At 33.8% G+C, this 23,499-nt stretch overlaps 1 protein-coding gene across 5 annotated transcripts in view; it reads left to right on the top strand.

The window, feature by feature from the left end:
• The window catches only part of cntnap2a (contactin associated protein 2a), a 760,628-nt gene that overhangs the window by 434,770 nt on the left and 302,359 nt on the right, over positions 1–23,499 (top strand). For all 5 annotated transcript variants that reach the window (XR_012399148.1, XR_012399149.1, XM_009297353.4 and 2 more), the window contains 3 exon segments: positions 9,553–9,659; positions 12,141–12,260; positions 14,104–14,304. Coding sequence is in view for 3 of the 5 variants with exons in the window: in XM_009297353.4 (XP_009295628.1) it covers positions 9,553–9,659; positions 12,141–12,260; positions 14,104–14,304 (428 nt within the window). In the remaining 2 variants the exon portion in view is untranslated.

Here is a 23,499-nt window from a genome sequence, read left to right as displayed (position 1 = left end):
AGTGATTATTTATATTAACCCTGATTTGTGTAATAAACAAACAAGTTGAGAATCAAAAGACATGTGAAAGAGAAAGCATATCAGAGCCGCACTATTCTTAAAGTGACAATATTCCTGCTGCTGCCTGTTTTTATTATTAATCTAACAACAAAAGGAGAAAATCCCTCACTCCTCTTGACTGAAGGACTTTTGTAGGCAAAGATTTTTTTCTTAAAGTGAATATGCTTAAAGCACAGTTTAAGCATAACAGATTTAATTACTCATTTCTAATAACTGATTTCTTTTATCTCTGCTATGATGACAGTACATATTTTACTAGATATTTTAAAAGATACTAGTGTTCAGCTTAAATTGACATTCAAAGGCTTAATTAGTGTTATTAGGCAAGTCATTGAATAACAGTAGTTTCTTCTGTAGACAATCAAATATATATATATATATATATATATATATATATATATATATATATATATATATATATATATATATATATATATATATATATATATATATATATATATATATATATATATATATATATTGTTTAAATGGAGTAATAATATTGAGCTATTAAAATAGGTTTCAAAATATTTAAACCTGCTTTTACTCTAGCCAAAACAAAACAAATCAGACTTTCTCCAGAAGAAAAAATATTATAGGAAATACTGTGAAAAATTCCTCTGTTAAACATCATTTGGGAAATATTTATATGTAAAAAAAAAAAAAAAAAAAAAACTCACAGAATGGCAAATAATTTTGAATTCAACTTATAATCGTTTTGAATAATCGTGATTACATTTATGACCAAAATAAGCGTGATTATGATTTTCCCATAATTGAGCAGTCCTAATGGCAATGTTTATTTATTTGGTCTTAGCAGTATAGATCTGCTACGCTGCTGTTGCTGCTGCTGCTACTGCTACTGCTGCTACTGCTGCTGCTGCTGCTTTGATTATAATGGCACAGACATAATATAACAAGCTGCTGCTGCCAACAAAATATATATGTAATCCCTGTGGAAGATCTAAACACAGGTGGAGCTGGGGTGGAAGAGGTTTTCCAAAAACACGCCGCAGCATAACAAAATAAATTGATGCGATGCATTAAAACTGATGAGGAGCAAGCTTATTGGCTGCCTAGGTGACAGCAACCAATCTCCTGTGCCATGTAGATAATGACGCAGGAGCAGTTTAAGTGAATTAGGTAGATTAGGTATTGGTTTTCGAAAGAAAAAAAAGGTCCAGCATTTGTTCCATACATGAGCTCATTTGTCCTATTTTGACTGCTATGCCATCAGAAATAGTAAAAATTTAGATATAGTTAAAATTGAATCCTGGTGTGACTTCAGTTATTCAGTTTAGGCCAGTTTGTTAATTACCTAATAAATTACAATAGGCTACAGATTTATAATTTAAAACTTTTTTCTAATGATAAATGATGTAATAAATTTCTATTTCAAAAAATAAACATTTCTTTATTCTAAATATATTGGAAATATTTTTGGTACATCAAAAAGTGTGGTTATGATGACCATACAAGTAATTCAGCTGAAAATAGTGCTTATAATGTCACTAAATGGAGCATTTAAATATCATAATTAAATAGAAAATTAGGCGAATGACTGCAAAAAGGTCCACATTTTAAGAAAAAAGAACCACCCCTTTCACCAGGCTGTCCACAGGCCTGATCGCAATTGTGAGATTCAGTGTTGCACTTTTGAGAGTAAAAAAGTATGTATTCCATGTCCTCCCACAAGGAAGACACTAAAACATGTGACCTTGCGGTTTGATACAGCTCAAATCACATCCTCTCCTCTTTTTTCCTCTTGTTTTCTCACCCCTACAGTATTTCACACACATCCATTTCTCTCACATCAAGCTTTTTCATGCATAAGCTGCTGTGCCGAACTTCTCCGAATGTGACTCATTGCAAATAACTGTGCAAAATGTTTGACGTAATGGCGTGTCGAGTGGGGGAGTGTGAGAGAGGCTAATCTCTGCCCATCTTTGAGGAGATGCAGATCGCTGGCTCACCCCAACAGCTCTAATCTGACAGAGGCATTTAAAGCCACGTGCCTTCGCTGTTCATAATGGTTGCATTAGAAAACTTTCACTTTCCATTACAAAAGCATAGATAGGGATGTAAACAGCCAGAGCGGGGAAGAGAAGTGCGATGCTGTGTTGTTCGGGGTGGGAGAAACCGTTTTGGAACTGTAATTTGTTAAGGTAGCTGAACTCCACTTAAGATACTCTTCTGAAAAAGTAGCTAAAAATAAGTTGCTTTAGGGGCCTTTCACACAGATGTGTTTTTCCTTTCCAGCGCACTACTGTTCTATCTTTTTTCATTATGAATGTGCTGGATGGACGTGTTTGACCATTAAACTTGTGTGTTTTATGCATTGTGTCAAGTTAAAAGATGTTCAACTATCACAAGCAGCACAGCTCATCACTGTCAGGTTCAAAAGCAATTGACCATTCAGAAGAGCACAGAGGCGGGGCAACTGTTGTAAGCTTCTGTTTATAGTAGGAAGTTGTGGCCCATTGTGGCTTTGTCCAGATACCCTGAGTTATAATGATGTATCTTGGGTCTGTTATTGTTGTTATTACTTCATGTTTATAATATCATGTCACTTGTACCTTGTTCTGTGCCTTTGTAAAGCCCATTTCTGATCCATGTAACATGTACTTAGAAGCAAACATGAGTTCAATGTGAATGACCCAAAACATCCAATTCACATGGGGCTTCAGTGGCAACACTTGATGGAGGGTGTGTCTTAAGTTGGGGCTGACGCGATTTTCATGGCAGCGTCAACCAATAAAACAAATCTACAATCGGCTACGATATAAGCTGGGGAGTTTGCATAAAGCGATCTTGGGTGTTTTTTTTTTTTTTTTTTTTTGAAACTTGAAATTATTAAAAAAAAAATTTAAGTCATTTCTCTTACTAGCTTACCACTTACACCCGTATGAACGGCTTTCCCGCTGTTACCAGTTTGTCCAGTTAGCTCGCCATGAACATTGGCACACCTGAGTCATCTTTCCTAATGTAATTTGCTTTAAAAGTATTTGTTACAGTAGCTTTTGTGATCTTCATATTGACAAATGTGTTCCCTTTGTAGCGCACTTTGAAAACATTTATGTCATTTTGAACACAGCCATGGCTCATGACGAAAGCTATAGGTGACCTATTATTTAAAAGTGAAATTTACTTAATGTCTCATTATGCAGCGATGCATCGTACTATGATAGTTCAGCTGCAAGTTATGTCGTTGTTCGGGAAATGCACCCCTGATTGGCTGACACCTCCATTGGCGCTTGGAAAGTTGAGAAATTCCCAACTTCTGTAGCGAGCAACACCACTGAAGCAGCACAGATGTACCCACAATTCAGTTTCGCAATGCTTGATGTCACACCTGACGGCCTGTGTGAATGGGGTTTAAGAGTAGGCTGTAACTTTATTTTGAACTATAGACCCTTTTAAATGAAAGTCTGCTCAGTCTGCAGTTTATCCAATGCCCAGGCAGTTTATCCAAGACCAAAGTATTATATAAATGAACGGGGGAATCCTAAAATCTCGAAAGCTTGCTGAACTTGGAGTTAAATTTCAAATCAGTTACAAATTCTGAAGTGACATGTCCCAGTCCTGTTGTTGCTTAACCTGTAGTTACATTTAAAAGCATAATTTTCAGGGTTTTTTTTCTGCAACTGTGTAAGCTCAAAGATTAGCATGACACCAATCTCCTTTGCGATTGTTTCAGTGGAAACCAGAGGACACATTTAGATACATTTTAAGGACAGAGTCAAAACCTGAGCAAATACTGGAGGATGACACTGGAAGGACACAATATGTGACGGGATGTGTTGTGATGTTTTTTAATGTCAAAATAAATGTGGGTACGTATCAGTCACCAAGTGACAGTGCTTACCATAACAAACAAGTGAATCTGTACAGACTCCTCCCCCACAGTACCACATGGCTCTAAAGACTGACAATTGGCTATTTTAAAAAGAAAGCAAGGCTTGTTTCGCTGAAATGGCCATACTGAGCTTTGAACTTTTCTCTATTCAAAGTAATGCGAGTAAACGTCTTTGGATATCTTTAGTCTTTGGTAGGGATTACATATTTTTACATTTGGTGTGAGGTACATATTTTCAGTAGCAATCATCAAATACAATCTAATCTTTTTACATCAAATAAACCAGCTCCTGAGCAGGTTTGAGGTTACAGACCTGTTTCTATGACAACAACTCCTAAATAAGATTTGAAGAAACTATCTTGGATTGTGTCAAATCATTAATCAAGCTAACTGAACAATCCATGTATGAAGAGTAGACCCATGGATGTGTATTTCTATTCATCACAGATTTCCTTTGTTCTGTTTCTCGCGTTTTTGAGTTCATCATTAGTTCAACTGTATCACTGAGTGTATTTAAATCCCCCTTGTTTAGCCTTCCATTGTTGGTTGTAGTTTGTTCTACGTGTTTATATTAATGCTTATGTTGGTGTTTGTCTGATCCCTTTTGTTATTAGCTCTTTGTGGACCTAATATTTTTCTGGGCAAAAAAATAATGTCTAACAAGCTTTATACCATGATTTGCTGGAGGCTCGCACTAAAATGTTATTCTGTGTAACTATAATTTATCAAAACAAGTTGCCAGGCATATTTTGCAAAAGAATAATTTTATGACATTTAAAGACTATATTTAAGGATAACAGTTCAGCCAGAAAATAGTATTTAACTGTCATTTAGAATTGTTATACTTTGCCACTTTCTTTCAGTCATTTAAAATGCAGTTCTGCTTAATATGATCACTAACTCCTTATTTTTATAAGCACAGTTCATAATAAGTGTATTTTTATTTTAACATGAAACTGTGCATCTGTTATTCTGAGTGTTGAGCATTATTTTACTGATATTTTTTAAATATATTATAGTTAGACTCAGAATTATGTAGAACCGAAAATGTAGGGTCTTTACTGTACCTTGTATAAGTATACATTGCAAAACTACACATTCAGAAAAAGTACCCCCCTAGTGGCCATATGTGTACCTTTTTATTTCTGAGAATGCAGAAATCTGGTTGAGTATAGCAGAGCATCAGAATAAAGAAGTAAGGTGATTGAAGTGACTTTGAACGTGGCATGGTTGCTGGTGGCAGATGGGTTGGTCTGAGTACTGTTGATCTACTGAGATTTTCATGCAAAACCATCTCTAGGGTTTACAGAGAATGATCTGAAAAGGAGAAAGCTCTGTTGGCACAAAAACCTTTTTGATCCCATAAGTAAGATGAGAATGGCCAGAATGGTTCGAGCTGATAGAGAGGCAACAGTAACCCACATAACCACTTGTTACAACCGAGGTATGCAGAAGAGCATCTCTGAACACACAACACGTCCTTCAGGCGTATGGCCTACAGCAGCAGAAGACCACACCGGGTGCCACTTAGAGCACCTTTGGGATGTGGTGGAATGGGAGATTCGCATCATGGATGTGCAGCCAACAAATCAACAGCAACTTTGTCATGCTATTATGTCAATGAGAATCAAAATCTCTGAAGAATATTTTCAGCACTTTGTTGAATCTATGCTATGAAGGATGAGGGCAGTTCTGAAGGCAACCTGGGTCAAACCTGTTATTAGTAAGGCGTACCTAATAAAGTGGCCAATAAATGTATGTAGCATATATGACATAATAAACCTTATGTGAAATTTAGATATAACCGTGTATATCACATATGTAATTTGCATTTATTTGCATATCAGATTTCAGTTTGGAATCTAAACATGCACACTTACCGTTGCTCTTTTTATCATTCCTTGGGAAATTGTGATGAAAATCTCCTGGAAGTGAAGTGACCGTGCAACAGGAAATGCTTTGTTCAGGCTCAGTGCTCTGCAATCTCCGGCTCTCTGCTTGGCCACGAACAATACTGAATGTTTGTAACTTTCTGCCTTGTGAGAGCTGAGCTATTACCAAGGTTCTTTTCGAATCTATTACTGAGAAGCTATTACCAAGGTCTTATCTCCCAGTGACATGTTGCTGTTGACTCGGACTTAATTTTTTATTATTGGACTGAGTCATCAGTGGGCACAAATTTCCAGGGACTGCTCTGTTGCAGGAGTTTGATTAATGAACAGCGTAAACTCTAGCATTCTCCTGCAGGCACAGATGGCCAATGAAGTAACCCAATTAATCCAGACGTGTCATCAAATACCAATACTAGGTTGACAACATGGTTCTGTAAAAGTGAAACAAAAGGAGAGCTGAAGAGCTTGTCAGACTTAAGGTTGATTGTCAATGCCGTTGCTACAGCTCCTCCTTTGAGACGTTAGTCTAATGAGTATTAGATCCAAGGGGATTGTTCCCTAATTTCATTTCATAGCGCATTTTGCTGTGTTAATGGATTTGATGTGCTGTTGGCAGGACTGTTTCAGTGGACAGAGCGAGCACCACATCACCGGATTTCAGATTTGATCCATGGCCAATTGAAAGCACCTTTGAAGATGACTGTTTCTTAATTAAGTTTAGGGGGAAAGTCAGTGAAGCAGTTAATTGTTTTAACTTTGGAGCTTTAATTACGATTTCGGTTGAGACTAAGATAAAAGAAGTTGGCTGTGAGTGTGCGTGCACTTGTGTGCTGTGCAGTGTTAAAATGACATTACTTCGATGAAATGTCTTTTTTTTTTCTTGAATATACGATTTTGATAGATTCTGCATTAATCCACTTGCAATGCACATTATAATGTAATGTAATGTGTGTTTTTACAGTATAGCGCATTTATCTTTACAATCATGTGGGGGATCTCTTAACACCATCACCAGTGTGCAGCTTCCACCTAGATGATTCAACAGCAGTCAGTGCACCTCCACACACTAGCTGGTGAAGTAGACAGACTGTGATAGAGCCAATTTGGCGGATAGGGATAATTGGGAGGCCATAATGGATAAGGGCCGATGGAAGGAGTTACACCTCTACTCTTTAAGAAAAGTGCCATGGGATTTTTAATGACCACAGAGAGTCAGGACCTTGGTTTAACATCTTATCCGAAAGATTCTGCTCACTGACAGCATGGTGTCCCTTTCACTTTACTGGGGCATTAGGACTCGCACAGACCACAGGTTGAACTCCTCCTGCTGGCCTGACTAATACCACTTCCAACAGCAACCTAGTTTCCCCATGTGGTCTCTAATCCAGGTAATGACCAGGCTCAGCTCTGATTAGCTTCAGTGAGTAACCAGTCATGGGCTGCAGGGTGATATGGTTGTGGTTTAAATGTTAAAAAGGTAAAATAAATAAAACTAACACGCAGTGGCACAGTAGGTAGTGCTGTCGCTTAACAGCAAGAAGGTCGCTGGTTTAAGCCTTGGCTGGGTCAGTTAGTGTTTCTGTGTAGAGTTTGCATGTTTTTCCTGCATTCGCATGGGTTTCCTCCGGGTGCTCCGATTTCCCCCACAGTCCAAAGACATGCGGTACAGTTGAATTGGGTAGGCTAAATTGTCCGTAGTGTATGTGTGTGAATGAGTGTGTGTGGATGTTTTCCAGAGATGGGTTGCGGCTGAAAGGGCATCCGCTTCGTAAAAACGTGCTGGATTAGTTGGCGGTTCATTCTGCTGTGGTGACCCCAGATTAATAAAGGGACTAAGCCGACAATAAAATGAATGAGTAAATGAATGAACTTTACCAACAAACTGAAATAATGTAGCAAAATTTTAACTGGTTGGTGATTCATTTCAATGTGGTGACCCCAGATTAATAAAAGGACTAAGCCAAAATGAAAATGATTAAATTAAATTAAATTAAATTAAATTAAATTAAATTAAATTAAATTAAATTAAATTAAATTAAATTAAATTAAATTAAATTAAAACATGTGAAATGCATTTACTGCAATATTACAAAACTTGAATATTAAAAAATAAATGTACAAGCATTTTTTTTTTCATTGTTAGTTTATGTTGACTTGTAAATGAAGGAACCTTATTATAAAGTGTAACTTTAGTAATATTAGATTAAAAAGATCTTGATTTGAAAGAAAATAAAATACCAAGTTAAGTAATTCAATGTTTACAACTAAATAAAACTAAAAATAAAATAAACCTTTGCATTTACATGAACATTTCCCCATTGTTCTATTTTCTTGTCAAATAATAAATCCATTTAAGATCAAATTAAAATCAACAGTAACAGTAAATCTCAAAAGTAATTAGCACAATTTAGCATTTTTTTATAAAGCTTTTTTACCATTAAGAGTAAGACCTTCATCAAGAAAATAAATCTTTGTTATCCTGTTCAACACACTCTGTGTTTTCAGCTGAGTTAGCACTTTGTAAAGTGTGTGTGTTTTTTTGAGAGGCCTTATCAAATGTGTTATAACAACTAAATTTCCTAGAAAACAGTATGCAAAATTAATAAAGCTGTTCCTCTTCTTAAAACAGAGCTACAGTATGGATAAGTATTGAGACAAATTATTAACCTTTAAATGGCACCTATGATGAGAAGCATCTTTTGTTAGCTGTTTGGACTGAACTGTGTGTAGGTGTAGTGTGTCCAAAGTCATATCGTGGTGATATAAAGACAAAAAGTATCTTTTTATTTTTCCTGATGTTGAAATAGCATCAAAATCCCTCCCATTTTGAAGCCCACCTCAACATGACATAGGAGTGCAATTATCCCACCCACCGAATTGATTCACAGCCACATATTAACATGTCTTCATAGTTATATGTATAATCATATCAACAAGACAGGACATGCACAAAGTATCTATGATTAAAATATCTGTTCAGCTCACTGTGATCATCAATCATCATCAAATGTGGTCAAGAATGAGTTTTACAAGTTTAAAACATTTTTAAAAGTGTGCATGTTTGTAATGAATTACAGCGTATCAAGTACAATGATTTTATCATCTTTATCACTGCAGCTGCATGTCAATGCAATTATAAAAGAAGATGCTTCAATCTCAGTTTGTGGATGTTAAATCAGGTTTATTTTGTACATAACTATAATGGATGTCCATACAGCAGTGGATATTGACATGTATCCGTTCACATTTGCCATGCAAAACAGTGCAAAGTTAAACGCACACACTGTTTGTGTGTGAGAACTTTGTAACAACATTGTGTGTGACTCATCAAAAGGCTTGAATTAATTCCACAGCAAATACATCAAATAATCATTGGCAAAGTTCCTGCTATTTCTCACAAACGTTACCTGAAATCTGCTTCCTTCATGTCTGTCACTGTGCTGTTTATCTGATGCAGGTACACTCTGACAGGCAAGTGGGAACAGTGGGCAGGGGGAACTAGCATTAAATGTACCGGCAACAAGCACCTACAGTGTGTTAATTTCAATACTTTAATAATCTGTTTTTTTAAACCAAAACTTTTCAGACACATTCTGGAGACACAAAAGACTTATCTTAAATATTAAAAAAGAGGTAAAATAGGTCTTTAAAAGGCTTAGAAAAACAACAACAACAAAAAAAACTTTCAGAACTTTACATTTATAACCTCAAATATGTAAACGTGTCCTTTTGTTCTTTCCTCAGATGTATGCCAAACCACTGTGAACACGGAGGTCGATGCAGTCAGACATGGGACAGTTTCACATGCACCTGTGATGGCACAGGGTACACCGGAGCCACCTGTCACACATGTGAGTGTTATTGGTCGATTATATCTGTGAATGTATGTGGTTGTTTATCCTGATATCACACTTTCTTAGAAGTGAAGGAGTCTTTTGTGTTAACCTCAGCATGTGACATAAATGCACTGCCACATAAATGGAAGAGGAAAAACAGGCTTTCTTTGAAATAAAATGTTGAAAAAGGAGAATGGAAAACAGCAAAAGAATATAATATTATCGTCTAGAAGAACATTCTGAGAAATGTCAGATTTCTGCATAACAATATTTGCTTTCCTGGTATGTTTGGCTTTTATCCATGTGGTTTAAGTGACATGTTTTTACAGCAGCTAAAACATGAATTTATAAACCATTTCTGTTTGTTATGAGGTATAAACGGTATTTCGAATGGAATTTGGAAACATTTGAGACTTCCAGTAGAGTATCAACATTGATTTTGGCTTTGCATTAACATTTTGCTAAGCTAAGTTTGACCTTAGCGTAGTGCTAAGCTACTGATGAGCTCCTTCACTGCTCTAGAATCTGGTCAAAACATTCCATCTAGACACACCATTTACATTTCCTCCCTTTTAAATATGACCTTCACAGTTGTTGTGACATCTGCGTCTCGTTCAAACCTTCGCTGGGTTTCAAAACTGAGATATTGATTTATATGAACACGTCTGTTGTATTCTCTGTGAAGTCTGTTTGGGATCAGTTCTGAGAGAAATAGTTGAGTATCACTACAGAGGGAAACTTTTTTAAGACCCCAGGGGTTAGATGGAGACGATGAGAGACTGGAAGTTACACAGTGATGTCAGTTACACAGAAGCGAGTATAAAAGATGTTGAACTCTGCTGAGCTACTGCCCTCAAACCTCTCCATATACAAAAGCAAGGTTGTACGGTACTTGTCAATAGTCAGGCTTGATAAAAAAAAATTATATTTGTATAGTTATGAAAGTGTATATTTATATATTGCTTTGTGCACTCTGTATACTGGATAGCAAGTTGCTGTTTTTAGCATTTATTTTTAACAGAAAATGTCCTACTTAGTTCATGCTACTCTAATGTAGTGACTTATAAGTAGATAATTTTCTTTGAATGCTTGTCACTATATATATTACATACATATACAGTTAAAGTTGAAATTATTAGCCCCTCTTTGATTAAAAAAAAAAAAAAAAAATTTCCCAAATGGTGTTTAACAGAGCAATGGAATTTTCACTGTATGTCTGATAATATTTTTTCTTCTAAAGAAAGTCTTATTTGTTTTATTTCGACTAGAATAAAAGCAGTTTAATTTTTTTTTAAAGCCATTTTACGGTCAACATTATTTGCCCCTTTTAGCCATATTTTTTCGATAGTTTACAGAACAAACCATCGTTATAAAATAACTTGCCCAATAACCCTAACCTGCCTAGCTAACCAAATTAACCTAGTTAAGCCTTTAAATGTCACTTTAAGCAGAGAAAGGTGTCTTGAAAAATACCTAGTACAATATCATTGTAAACAATGTACGCATTATCAGTTAAATCAGACATAAATCAGTTACTAAAAAATAGTTATTAAAACTCTACCAAGAATTCTGACTTCAACTAAATATATATATATATATATATATATATATATATATATATATATATATATATATATATATATATATATATATACATATATATATATATATATATATATATATATATATATATATATATATATATATATATATATATATATATATATATAGTTGAAGTCAGAATTCATATAGAATATATATATATATATATATATATATATATATATATATATATATATATATATATATATATATATATATATATATATATATATATGAATTTTTTACTCTCTTGTAAGGCTATGTAAGGTGAACCTTAAAAATGTCTACATTATAAATATTCTTAAGTATGATTGGGGGGACTATTGTAAGGGTTAGTTTAACCTAAAAGTTTGTTTTTCTTCTTATTGTTCACCTTTGCTTTATGTGATGAATGGATTTAATTTAAACTTTTATTCACATATAAACATTGATGAGTGAATGTAAACAGAAGCTTGAAACAATAAACCTTCCAGAATCTGAAACATGATGTGACATACAAAAATCAGCATAATTGGTACTCACACAAGCATGCTGCAGCTTCATGACCAAATTTGAAAGCTGTAATCATTGTTCGCCAATCATTTTTAATATGTGAGTCTAATTATAAATAATATCTTATAAATTGATCATTTAGAGTACATGGAATAAACTGCTCATTTCATATGGATGTATTTATGTTTCTCTTTGTGAATTTTTTAATGTGTCAGACTTTATAAGTGCATAGACTTTTAATGTAGGGATAGAAACCTTTCAGATTGTATAAAAAAGTGTGTGTGATATGTGAGTATGAGTAAAAAATGGTATAATTTTCTGTATTTTTAAGGTGAAATGATGCTTTATATTATGATGATGATATTATATTTGATAAAGGTTTCATTTATTTCTCTTCTATAGCTGTCTATGAGCAATCATGTGAGGCCTACAAGCATTTAGGAAGATCATCTGATGCCTACTGGATTGACCCAGATGGAAGTGGACCATTAGGCCCTTTTAAAGTCATCTGCAACATGACAGGTGAAGTGCATTTTTTATTTATCTATAAGCCTGTCAATTACTCATGCTTTATAAATAAAGTAATTTACTACATAATGAATGCTTTCGAGATGCGTCACAGTGGTGCTGTGGGTAGCATGATTGCCTCACAGCAAGAAAAAGTCACTGTTTCGAGCCCTGGCTGGGTCAGTTGGCATTTCTGTGTGGAGTTTGGATGTTTTGCCTGTGTTGCTGTGGGTTTCCTCTAGGTGCTCCGGTTTCCCCAACAGTCCAAAGACATGCAGTATAGGTGAATTGAGTAAGCTATATTAGCCATAGTGTATGTGTGTGAATGAGTGTATGGGTGTTTTCCAGTGTTGGGTTGAGGCTGGAAGGGCATCCGCTGCGTAAAACATGTGCTGGATAAGTTGGCGGTTCATTCCACTGTGGCAACCCCTGATTAATAAAGTGACTAAGCCAAAAAGAAAATGAATGAATGAATGAATGAATGAATGAATGAATGCTTTCAAGGACTTCTCTATTCTCTAACATCTGAGTAAGGTTTTTTAAACACACTAAAAACACACTAACACCTCCCTAGACTTTTTTTTCTGCAATATTGCAATCTTGGTTTACGTCATCCCACTGATCCAAAAATAAATAAGTTCAACTTAATGGAACATGTAGGAACGCCAGGACATAAAATGTTATCGTTTGAGGACAGGAACTGCAGTCATCTCAGAGCAGAGGAAATCCCTGAGCGGACACGGTAGAGCAAAAAATCATGCTGAAAAGAATGTGTCTGTCAATTTTAGAAATGTCTACAGCTTTTAGAAAGGGTAAGTCTTGTTTTGAGGTGGGAAGGAAAGATTAAGGTTGCAGGATAATTTAGACTGAAATATAAAAACAAGATGAACATTTATCTTAAGAAAGAAAATTTGTCCGTTTGTTTGAAGTTCAAATTAATAAAACTTAAAAAAGCTTGAGGAATATTTGGAATAAAAATCCATTTGACACTTCATGATCAGTACATTTTTTCTAAGGTGTAACTTTAATAAGAAAATTTTTCCTTGATTACATATGTCAGCTAAAAAGAATTAACTTTTGTTTAAAAAAATATAATTAAAACATTTGGAAACATATTCACTCAAGTGTGCTCTTTGCACTTTTAGTTAGGTGAAAGTGTTTGCCTTTGAAATTTAAGTTAATTAAATATTAAGCATTTAAATATATATTTTTTTTAAATAATTGCTTGCTCTGAACAATTCTTGATTACATTTTGGATCATTTGGTGTCAGTACGATTTAAAAAATACTTATATGTATTTCAGCATGAATGTTTTAAATTATGACAATAATTACATTATATATTTCAAGTAAAAACAGCTTTTTATCTTTCATCAGAGAATCCTGAGGGACAAAAAACAAGGTTTCCATGAAGATATTTAACAACACACCTTTCTTAAAATTTATAATAGCAGAATAAAGATTTTGAGCATCAAATTAGCATAGTGAAGATTTCTGGAGGAAAAATCAGCTTTGCCATCACAGAAATATAATATATAAGGTATTTTAAATTGTATTAATCATTCAAACAATTCTAGATTCAGGTTTCAGATTCTTTCTTCCAGACTTTTTTAATGGTGTTTAGTAAGCACTTTATTGTCTTTATGGACATTTATGATTCATGTAAACTATTGTAGAAATACTTCTTGACAGTGATACAAAAAGGTTTGAGTCATTAATATACTCATCTTTTAAGATCTGTGTTGCATAAAATAATAATTTTTCGTCTTTCTAAATATGAGCAAATGCTAACGTTATATTGTGGTGTCTTTTATTAGTCAGTATCCAATTTAATTATCATTATTTTTTCTGTGTTTCAGAGGACAAGGTTTGGACGACAGTGGTGAATAACCTACCGGCACAGACAGCAGTAACTGGCTCCAGCCGGGAGAGACGGACAGTTTTACAGCTGAACTACAGTGCGTCTATGGAGCAGGTCACAGCAATAACCAACAGCGCTGAGCACTGCGAGCAGCACGTCTCCTACGCCTGCCGAATGTCACGTCTACTCAACACTCCAGGTACTGAGAGACTGTGTGAGAGCGTTTGAATGTTTGCTTCCTTGTAGATTCTTCTTCCCAGGTTTATTTGTAAACGTGCCTCTACCAAAACTTTGGCAAAACTCCTAAATCTTTTTTGCTACAGGACAGTTTGCTGCAGTTTTCAGCTGAAATGAAAACCAGAGGTCTTAAAAAAAGGAACAATCTTTTATATTATCTACAACATAAAATTACAGGACAGATTGTTATAATTATCAATCAATGAACGCTTGTTTCTGCTGAGTTTCATACACAATACAACTGAATGATCTTAAGCCACTTTTACCATTGAAAATTATTTGTAAACTAAAATGTGTGAAGTTAGGTAACATCAGATAGTCCTTTACGCAATGTAATTTCAGGACTTGAAAATGAAGTGACATGAGATATATCCATCTATCTATACACTACCTGATAAAAGTCTTGTCGCACAAGTTTTGTGAACAACAAAAACAACTGCATTCATTCATCTCTGCGATGACTCAAATGACTTGTTAATAAAGTCATCTGGAATGGCAAAGAAAAGCATTCTTGCAGGCCTCCCAGAGTTTATCAAGACTCTTTGGATTCATTTTCAATGTCTCCTTCATCTTATCCCAGAATGCTTAATAATGTTCATGTCTGGTGAATGGGCTGACCAATGCTGGAGCACCTTGACTTTCTTTGCTTTCTGGAACTTGTATGTGGAGGCTGAAGTACGAGTAGAAGTGCTATCCTGCTGAAGATTTTGCCCTCTTCTGTGGTTCTTAATGTAATGGGCAGCACAAATGTCTTGACACCTCAGGCTGTTGATGTTGCCATCCACTCTGCAGATCTCTCGCAGGCCCCCATTCTGAATGTAACCCCAAACCATGCATTTTTCCTTTACCAAACTTGACTGATTTTTCTCAGATTCTTGGGTTCTTGTGGCTTCCAATAGGTCTTCTGCAGTATTTGTGATGATTGGGATGCAGTTCAACATATAGTTCATCTGAAAAATCTACCTTCTCCTCCTTTTTTAAATGATCAACTAGAAGTCAAGTTATTATTTGTTTCTCTTAACTGGGATCGATGACAAGATTTTTGTCAGGTAGTGTATAGATAACGTTGTATCTTTGTATTGAAATTTGTATTTTTCCAATATTTCTCAGGTGCTGTTTAACAGAGACACTGTGAGGTGTTTTTCTAGTTTGCAAAGTTTTAGTCTAAGTCTAAGTTTAAAGCACTATTTAAAGGCCTAAATGAATAGTTCACCCAAAAACTGAATATTCTGTCACCATTTACACATCCTCTACTCATTCAAAGTCTGTTTGATTTTCTCTGTTCTCAAAGATTCAAAAGATTGTGTTCAACAGAAATGAGAAACTCAAAAAATATACTGGAAAAGTGCTAGAAACCTGTAAGCATTGGCTTCCAAAGTATTTTTTTTTTTCTACTTTGGAAATCAATGTTTACAGGTTTTTAACATTTTTCATACGTTTTTGTGTTCCACAAAAAGAAAAAAAAAGTCAAACAGGTTTAAATCCACTTGAGGATGAACAGTAATTAACAAGAACTAAACAATAATTATATTTTTGAGTGAACTATCCCTTACTTAGGTTTTTATTATGTTAACTAGACGATAGGCTGTATGCACAGCTAGTGTTTTTCAGCCAATGCTAAACTTACGATGAAAGCTTAATGTGACTATTTTCATAAGGTTCCTTTTACAGCATCGATGTTGTATTGTAATTACAATACATTCAGTTAAATAGACTTAAGCATTCGTTTAGTGGTTTAAGTTTAAAATGAGATGAAACACCGTTTAAACTTCAGTGCCATCAGGATCAGAAGGTGAGAACAGAAACTTCATTAAAAATACTAGGATATAATAAACTGTCATATCTTAAAGACATGGCACTGGAAAATGGAATTTAATGCAGTGCTTTGTCTCCAGTCTTCCCTTTATATTTTATATCTATCAGGCAGTTGAGATCACAGATTTTTTAAGAAATCAAACCTTAACTGTGGCAATTTTATAATGGAAAGGCAGTTCACTGGAAGCGCTGAGGCTGGCTGGCTAAATATAAAAGTCTGTGTGCATATACACCATTTTGATTAGGCAACTTTATTTCATTATTATTATTATTTATGTCATTATTTAGGCAAGACATTAGGGTGTCTAATAATATTGACCTTAGCTTTTTATTATTTTCCAGCAAAACTAAAAGTAACAAGGGTATGTTTACATATCACATCTTTTGCGCACACAAGATCACTATTTCAAATTGAGATGTGTGGCAAGTAAACACACATACAAAGTAGCATGATTGTGATTTGCATGAGGAGCAACACACTTACTTTTTAAGACCCAAAACACAAACACAAAAAGCCACAATGACACAAGCACATCATGTGACAAGACCCGTGCATTTGCATACAATATATGTATCATTGCATTGTATTTTTGTTTGTTTGTTTGTCTGTTTAGATCATTTTAGGGCTTTAAATAGTTAATGGTGAAATAATTAAGTTCGAGTGTCTTGAAATGGGGTAAATTGATGGTTAACAGGGCCTTCATCTCATTGTCTGATATACTCTTACTCTCCACTGCTCTCAGTTTGACCCCTCTTATTTTTGGCACCTTGCCCAGTTGTGTGTGGTACAACCCCAGAATGTGGTTATCATAATGGCTTGGTTTCAAGAGAATTAGTACTGTATTTATTCGCTTTGATGTGCATGTGTGGCTAACAGCTAGACTACATAACTAATTGGTAATTTATTAATATAAATACAGAGGTGTTGTTAAATGAGGCATAATGTTGAATTAAAGTTCATAGAGAAGCAAATTAAATAAGTGTAAACATATTTCTGAATCAGTTTTGCTGGTTAGAACAGAGTAGAATTTACTCTGCGATCTAATTATGAGATTCAAATCGACAATCTGTTAATACAGGCTCTAGAATAAAATGCAACAGTTTAAAATGTACAGTAAAGCTGTTTTAAATAGTTACAGTATGTTCCTAAAAATGCAAGTTTGTTAGCTAAGATTAAGCATATTTAGATGCAATTTTTTTCATGAATGGTAATCAAGTACATAGTAGCCATCAAGTACACAATCGATTTTCATTTAATTTGTTATTTTAAAGGTGTAGTATGTAGATTTAACACCCAGTGGTTGAACTAAGTATTGCATTCCTGAATCAAAACAAACACAAGCACAGGTTGCCAGGTTGACCAACAGGAATGAGTCTGACGATCGAGCCTAAAGGCTGATTTAAGGCTGATTTAAATTGTGTTCTATAGAAAAACAATTAATGTGATAGAAGGAATATTGTCTGCTATAAAAAAGAGTTTTTGTTCTAACCAACACCTTGAATTGATATATTAGAAATGACTGAACAACAGAAAACTGACAATGATCACCAAAGATACACCTCATGTGCTTTATTCAGTGTTAAATGCTAATAGTGTGAGTTTGAGTGCCTGTTTACTAGACATGTATTGCCATACTACTGAAAGCAGCAGAAGATAGTTCACCTCAGATCTTGAAAATAAAATAAACCATTTGAAATTGAAACTTTAGAACTGTGACTTAAAACCAGCACATAGTGATTTAGCATGTACATTTAATAATGTTAAATAGGTTTAATATGTATTAATAAGATTATAAACATTTTGTGAGTGAGTGCCTATTCTATGCTTTTGAATGGCTGTATATACAGTACATTTCTGTCTGGTGCAAACAGCCCAATTGCTTATCATCACAAATCTCATCATGTAGCATGTTGTTAGGACACGTGGTTACAATGTAACCTGCTCACCTTATGTTTACACTCGCATTTGCTAATAAAATACCTCATGTGGAACTCTGAATCAAAGTTTCATTTTGGAGTTTAATACTGTCCACCGGGGGTCAAATTTTGGTCAAAATCACAGGCTTTCGGAGCCTGTCTTAATAAAGGAATCATATATGTGGTTTTCAACAAGGCAACCCAGGGTGCTGAAATATAATTGAGTAAACTGATAGTGGATGAGTTAAAAGAACCAAAACAAAGTCAGCATTCTGGCACATAACTTGCATTTTCAAAGCAGACTATCTGACTTTGAATATATTATGGCATTTTTGTTCTTTAAAAGAGGCAAAAACTTATATAAAGCACCTTTAACATCCCTCAAAAATACGTGTTTGCAGCTTGTTCAAACTAATTATTTGAAATGAGCTGAAACAACACAATTATTGTGGGGGTTTTTTTTGTTTGTTTTTTTTTGGTAAAGCTTTAGTTTTATGTTCAATCCACTTAAAATTGTAAAAACCATTAAGTTTGCCTAATTGATTTGTGTTGGAACGGCATGAAGTATTGTGTGGAAACCAGCGTTTGTTACAGTGTTGTTATTGATTCTTAAATAATACTTAAGCAAAACTCATACTTGAATGATTAATTAATTTGATCATTTTATTATTTATACTGTAGTTCCATTTTTATTTTTAATGTTGCATATACACGTGTCTATTCAGCAATGACACCAAGCTGGCTAAAAGTAACAGTAGATACACTCAGTTAATTAAATCAATAAATAAAAAGCAGAATTTTGATAAAAAAAAAAAATTATTATTACTGTATGTTTGTTTTTACTCGGGTGAAAAAAAGCCCAAAAATTATTATAATTAATAATTCATTCATTTATTTTCTTGTCGGCTTAGTCCCTTTAATAATACGGGTTTGCCACAGCAGAATGAACCGCTAACTTATCCAGCAAGTTTTTACGCAGCGGATGCCCTTCCAGCCGCAACCCATCTCTGGAAAATATAATTAATGATAATAATAATAATAATAATAATAATAATAATAATAATAATAATAATAATAATAATAATAATAATATATCAAAGCATATTAAATAAAAAAATAAAATATATGCTTTATAGTAATTTAAAATAATTGATTATTTTTTAAGTTGTTGTTGTTGTTGTTATTATTGTTACATAATGAATATTCTTTCTGCTAATAATATGTATTTATCATAATAATTGTTTGGCTTTGCCATTTAAGAAGTAACACCATCAACAGAGGCAAAACTCACTGAACCCAAATATTTGAAAATTATGATGCATTACAATGTCCACCAAGGTCTTTCTCTCTCTTGCTCACCGCCGCAGCTCAAAATCATTCACCTTCTCTCTTATTTATTAGTTCCTCCATGACACTTCCAGTCTTTGCCACTCTCCCCTGGCACTCCTGCCACCCATTTCCTGATTACAGTCAGCAATAACAATTTGCAGCGTGGCTTTGGCTGTGCTGATGCTAATCTATTAATGAGCGTGCAGCAAACTGAAGACTGCTGAGCATGTACTTAATGCTAATCTCACTGCACAAAAAAGACTGAATTCTCTCTCGGTGTGCTTGGCTCTATACTGTCTGTGTTAAATTAGGCATGAATTGAATTTTGCGTGTGTGTGTGTGTGTGTGTGTGTGTGTGTGTGTGATGGATCTATCCATCCAACTTATATAAATGAATAAATTAATACAAATACAATCATGCAGCATTTTATGCATTTTTTATTATTATCTAAGCAAGTTTTAATGATTACATAATTTAAAATGTAATTTGATTATATTTGTATGCTAAAAGTATTATTATTATTATTATTATTATTATTATTATTATTGGTATTATTAAAATAATTGTATTATAACTGCATTATTGTATGTATATAAAATGCCAATATTGTATTATTATTAGTGTTATAGTACAATAATCTTGTGTTATTACTATTATAACATCGGTTTCCCCCACTGTCCAAAGACATGCTGCAGGTAAATTGGGTAGGCTAAATTGTCCGTAGTGTATGATTGTATGAGGGTGACAGGCCCAGAGAGGCCCAGAATGTGTAAAAAAAGTCGCTGTCATATGGACAAGTCTAAATGGAGGACTTGTTCCAAAGAGCCGACCCCGTAACCATACGGGACTAAGGCCAAAGAAGAAGAAGATATAATATAAGCATATATATATTTTTTTTATTTAACATGCTTTTATGTATTATTATGATTATTATTATGATGATTATTAGTATAATCATTATTATTATTATTATTATTATTATTATTTTTAATAATTTAAGATTTAAGTAAAACATTAGCTAACACCTTTGTCCATTAGTTAATGTAAATGCTAATCTGTTTATTATTTATGTAACAATACATTTATTGCAGTGTGTATCGATACTGCCTTATTAGATTTATGTAAGTTATTGTCAACTTACAATGCATTAACTAATGTTGACAAGCATAACTGTCTTAACGCGATTTAATAATGCATTAGATCATGCTTGTAATTACATTAACATAATTAATAAACAAATAAAATCTTATTGTAGACCTTATTGGACCAAGTAATTTTTTATTAAAACATGTTATTATTATTATTATTATTATTATTATTATTATTTCATTTTTATTGGCATTATTAAAATATTTCTATTATAATTTTATTGTATTATTATTATTTTTTATTAATATTGTATTGTAATACTAATTGTATTTTAAGGTATTATAAGGTATTATATTATATTATTATTAGTGTTATAATAAAATAATATTGTATCATTGCTGGTATATAATTGTATTGTTAATATTATTAATGTTATGTTGTTGTTTTAATGATGTTGTTATTATTATTTGTAGTAGTAGTAGTAGTAGTAGTAGTAGTAATAGTAGTAATATTTTTTTTTTAAATTATTTGTACTAATGCATATTTTATATTTATTTATTTACTCTTTTAAGCATTATGAGAATAATATGCAGTACAGGACAAAGTCTTGTGGTCTGAAAACCTCGCATCTGAATTGCTCTCCTTGGAAATGTCATATTGAGTGAGTTTCTGTTTGTATGAGACATTACATCATGTGATTTAAACTGAACTGTTATTGTAGTCTGTCCATCACAGTTGATTAATCTTTAGTGAAGGACAACCAGCCTGCTGTATTGTTGTCAAACAGTGTCCCTTCAAGTGTTTGTGTGCCCCCTTGTGCATATATGCATGACAGCACACATCTCTCGTTTTACAGGGTTTAGTCGTTTGATTGGCCTGCTTGCAGATCATTGTGTTTATTTTTAGAAATGGTAGCAGTTCTAGGTGAAGTGGTGAGACTGTCAGTATGTTCGCTCAGCAGATGTTCAGGAGATGAGCTATAATGCAGCATGTGTTGTGTACTGAAGAACCATACTTTTTGTGCTACTTGAGTGTATTTTGAATGGATATCTTAAAGCTACAGTCTGTAATTTATATAGATTAAAATGACCCAAAAAATGTTTTAAGCAAGTATTGTACATCACAGGTGTCAAATCCAGTTCCTGGAGGGCCTCAGCTCTGCACAGTTTAGATTTAACCATAATTAAACACACCTGTCCTTTAGGCTTGTTTGTAAGTATGTTGAAGCAGGTTTGGAACTAAACTTTTCCAGGATCCGGATTGGACACCTGTTATGTACATAATCAGCGAGTGTTAAAAAATACAATGAAGCTTGAAATAATCTTTATAATTTCAGTGGTACTTTTAGGTTGTTGCGGGAAATTTACAGTAGGTGGGCTTCTGTTAATCTTTGTGTCATTATGTCATGGTGTTTACAGTGTTGAAATCTAAATGAAATGCTAATACACACAAATTTCACACAATTTTGATGCTAATATTCACAAAATATTGAAACTAACAATTTTAGAAAAAAGTAAAACGATGATAATTTGCATTATTGGATGTGAAACATTTGACGATTGTTAGCTTTAATCAAATTTTACAGAATTTCCTTTAGGATTAATACAATGTCTAACCAACTAATCAACTATCTAACTAACTAACTAATCACCATTGGTGTGTAGCACGGTTTATTGTATTTATTCCCTTAGTTCAGGGCTATTCAATTAGCTTGTTATGGAGGCCAGTTCATGAAAAGCATACCAATATTGGCATATATTCTTACATTGCAAATTACGAACGTATAATGTATTAGTTGCAGCAGTTTCACTCCATGCAACAGAAAGGTGGCGTTGAGAAGCCTTTATGATTAAGTATTCAAACGTTTTCGACTGTTCGCACCAAAAAAATAAAATAACATAACAAAACAACAAAATATAGCATTTTTGCTTGATTGTTTTATTTTTTATATACAACCATACATAGAATATATTTGTATCTTCTGCTATTTAAAAAGTGAAATCGAGGCTGTGGTGATAAAAAACCTGGATGTAACCTGAGTCACACAGAAATTTTGTGTACCTGGCTGTATATCTCTATCTCTGTAGCTTTAAACTCTTCAGTGTCAGTGTATCTGTGTTTGTACTTGGTGAAAAGCGATAAACTGATGACCTTCACGGCCAATCACAGTCATTTCTGTTGAGCACTGGTGAATATTATAACAAACCAGAGGTGTTTAAGAATGCGCTCAGAGACACTTAAATCTTAGCGGGAAATGGACATTTTTAAAACTTCAGTTTCAGGACAACCCTATTACAGACAACACAAATGTGTGCTACATAGGATTGTTTTGTTTTAGCCCTCACTGGGTTACATAGGCTGAAGCAGAAAAAAAAAACATCCCCACGATGTTTACCTGGTGCCATAAACTGAAGCCTAGGACACACTTTAAGAGATTGTTATTTTTTTATGTCTATTATGCTTTAAATTGTTTAAATTAAGCTTAACTGAATGATATTACAGTGATGTTTACACCATATCTGCATTTTGAAGTCGCGGCAACAGCTGGAGGTTTGCAGTCCACAGAATGGTGTTGCAATGTTTACAGTGCTGATCCTATACTTCAGGGTTTCTTTCACCCCAGCCTCGCTTTCGTGTTTTAAAAAGGCAGCCACGTGAAATAAGTGAATTGTTAATTAATTAAATTATTTTATGTAAGTAACTTTATTTAAATGCATTAAAATTATTATTAGTAGTAGTAGTAGTAGTGGTTGTAGTAGACGTCATCGTTGTTGTCGTTGCCACTGTTGTTGTTGCTGTCGTTGTTGTCATCGCCGTCGTTGTCATTGTCGTCGTTGACGTTGACATAGTAGCAGCAGCAGTAGTATTTAACATGCATATATTTTACATTTATACATTTATTTCTGCATAAAATATTTACCAAATCACATTTTTAGCATGAGGGTATGTAAATAATATCTTTAATATTTAGTCCAATAAACATCAATCAAATATTAAAATATTTTT

This window comes from Danio rerio, chromosome 24 (assembly GCF_049306965.1).
Source record: "Danio rerio strain Tuebingen ecotype United States chromosome 24, GRCz12tu, whole genome shotgun sequence".
Lineage (NCBI taxonomy): Eukaryota > Metazoa > Chordata > Actinopteri > Cypriniformes > Danionidae > Danio > Danio rerio.
This window is presented reverse-complemented; position numbering and strand designations above follow the sequence as displayed.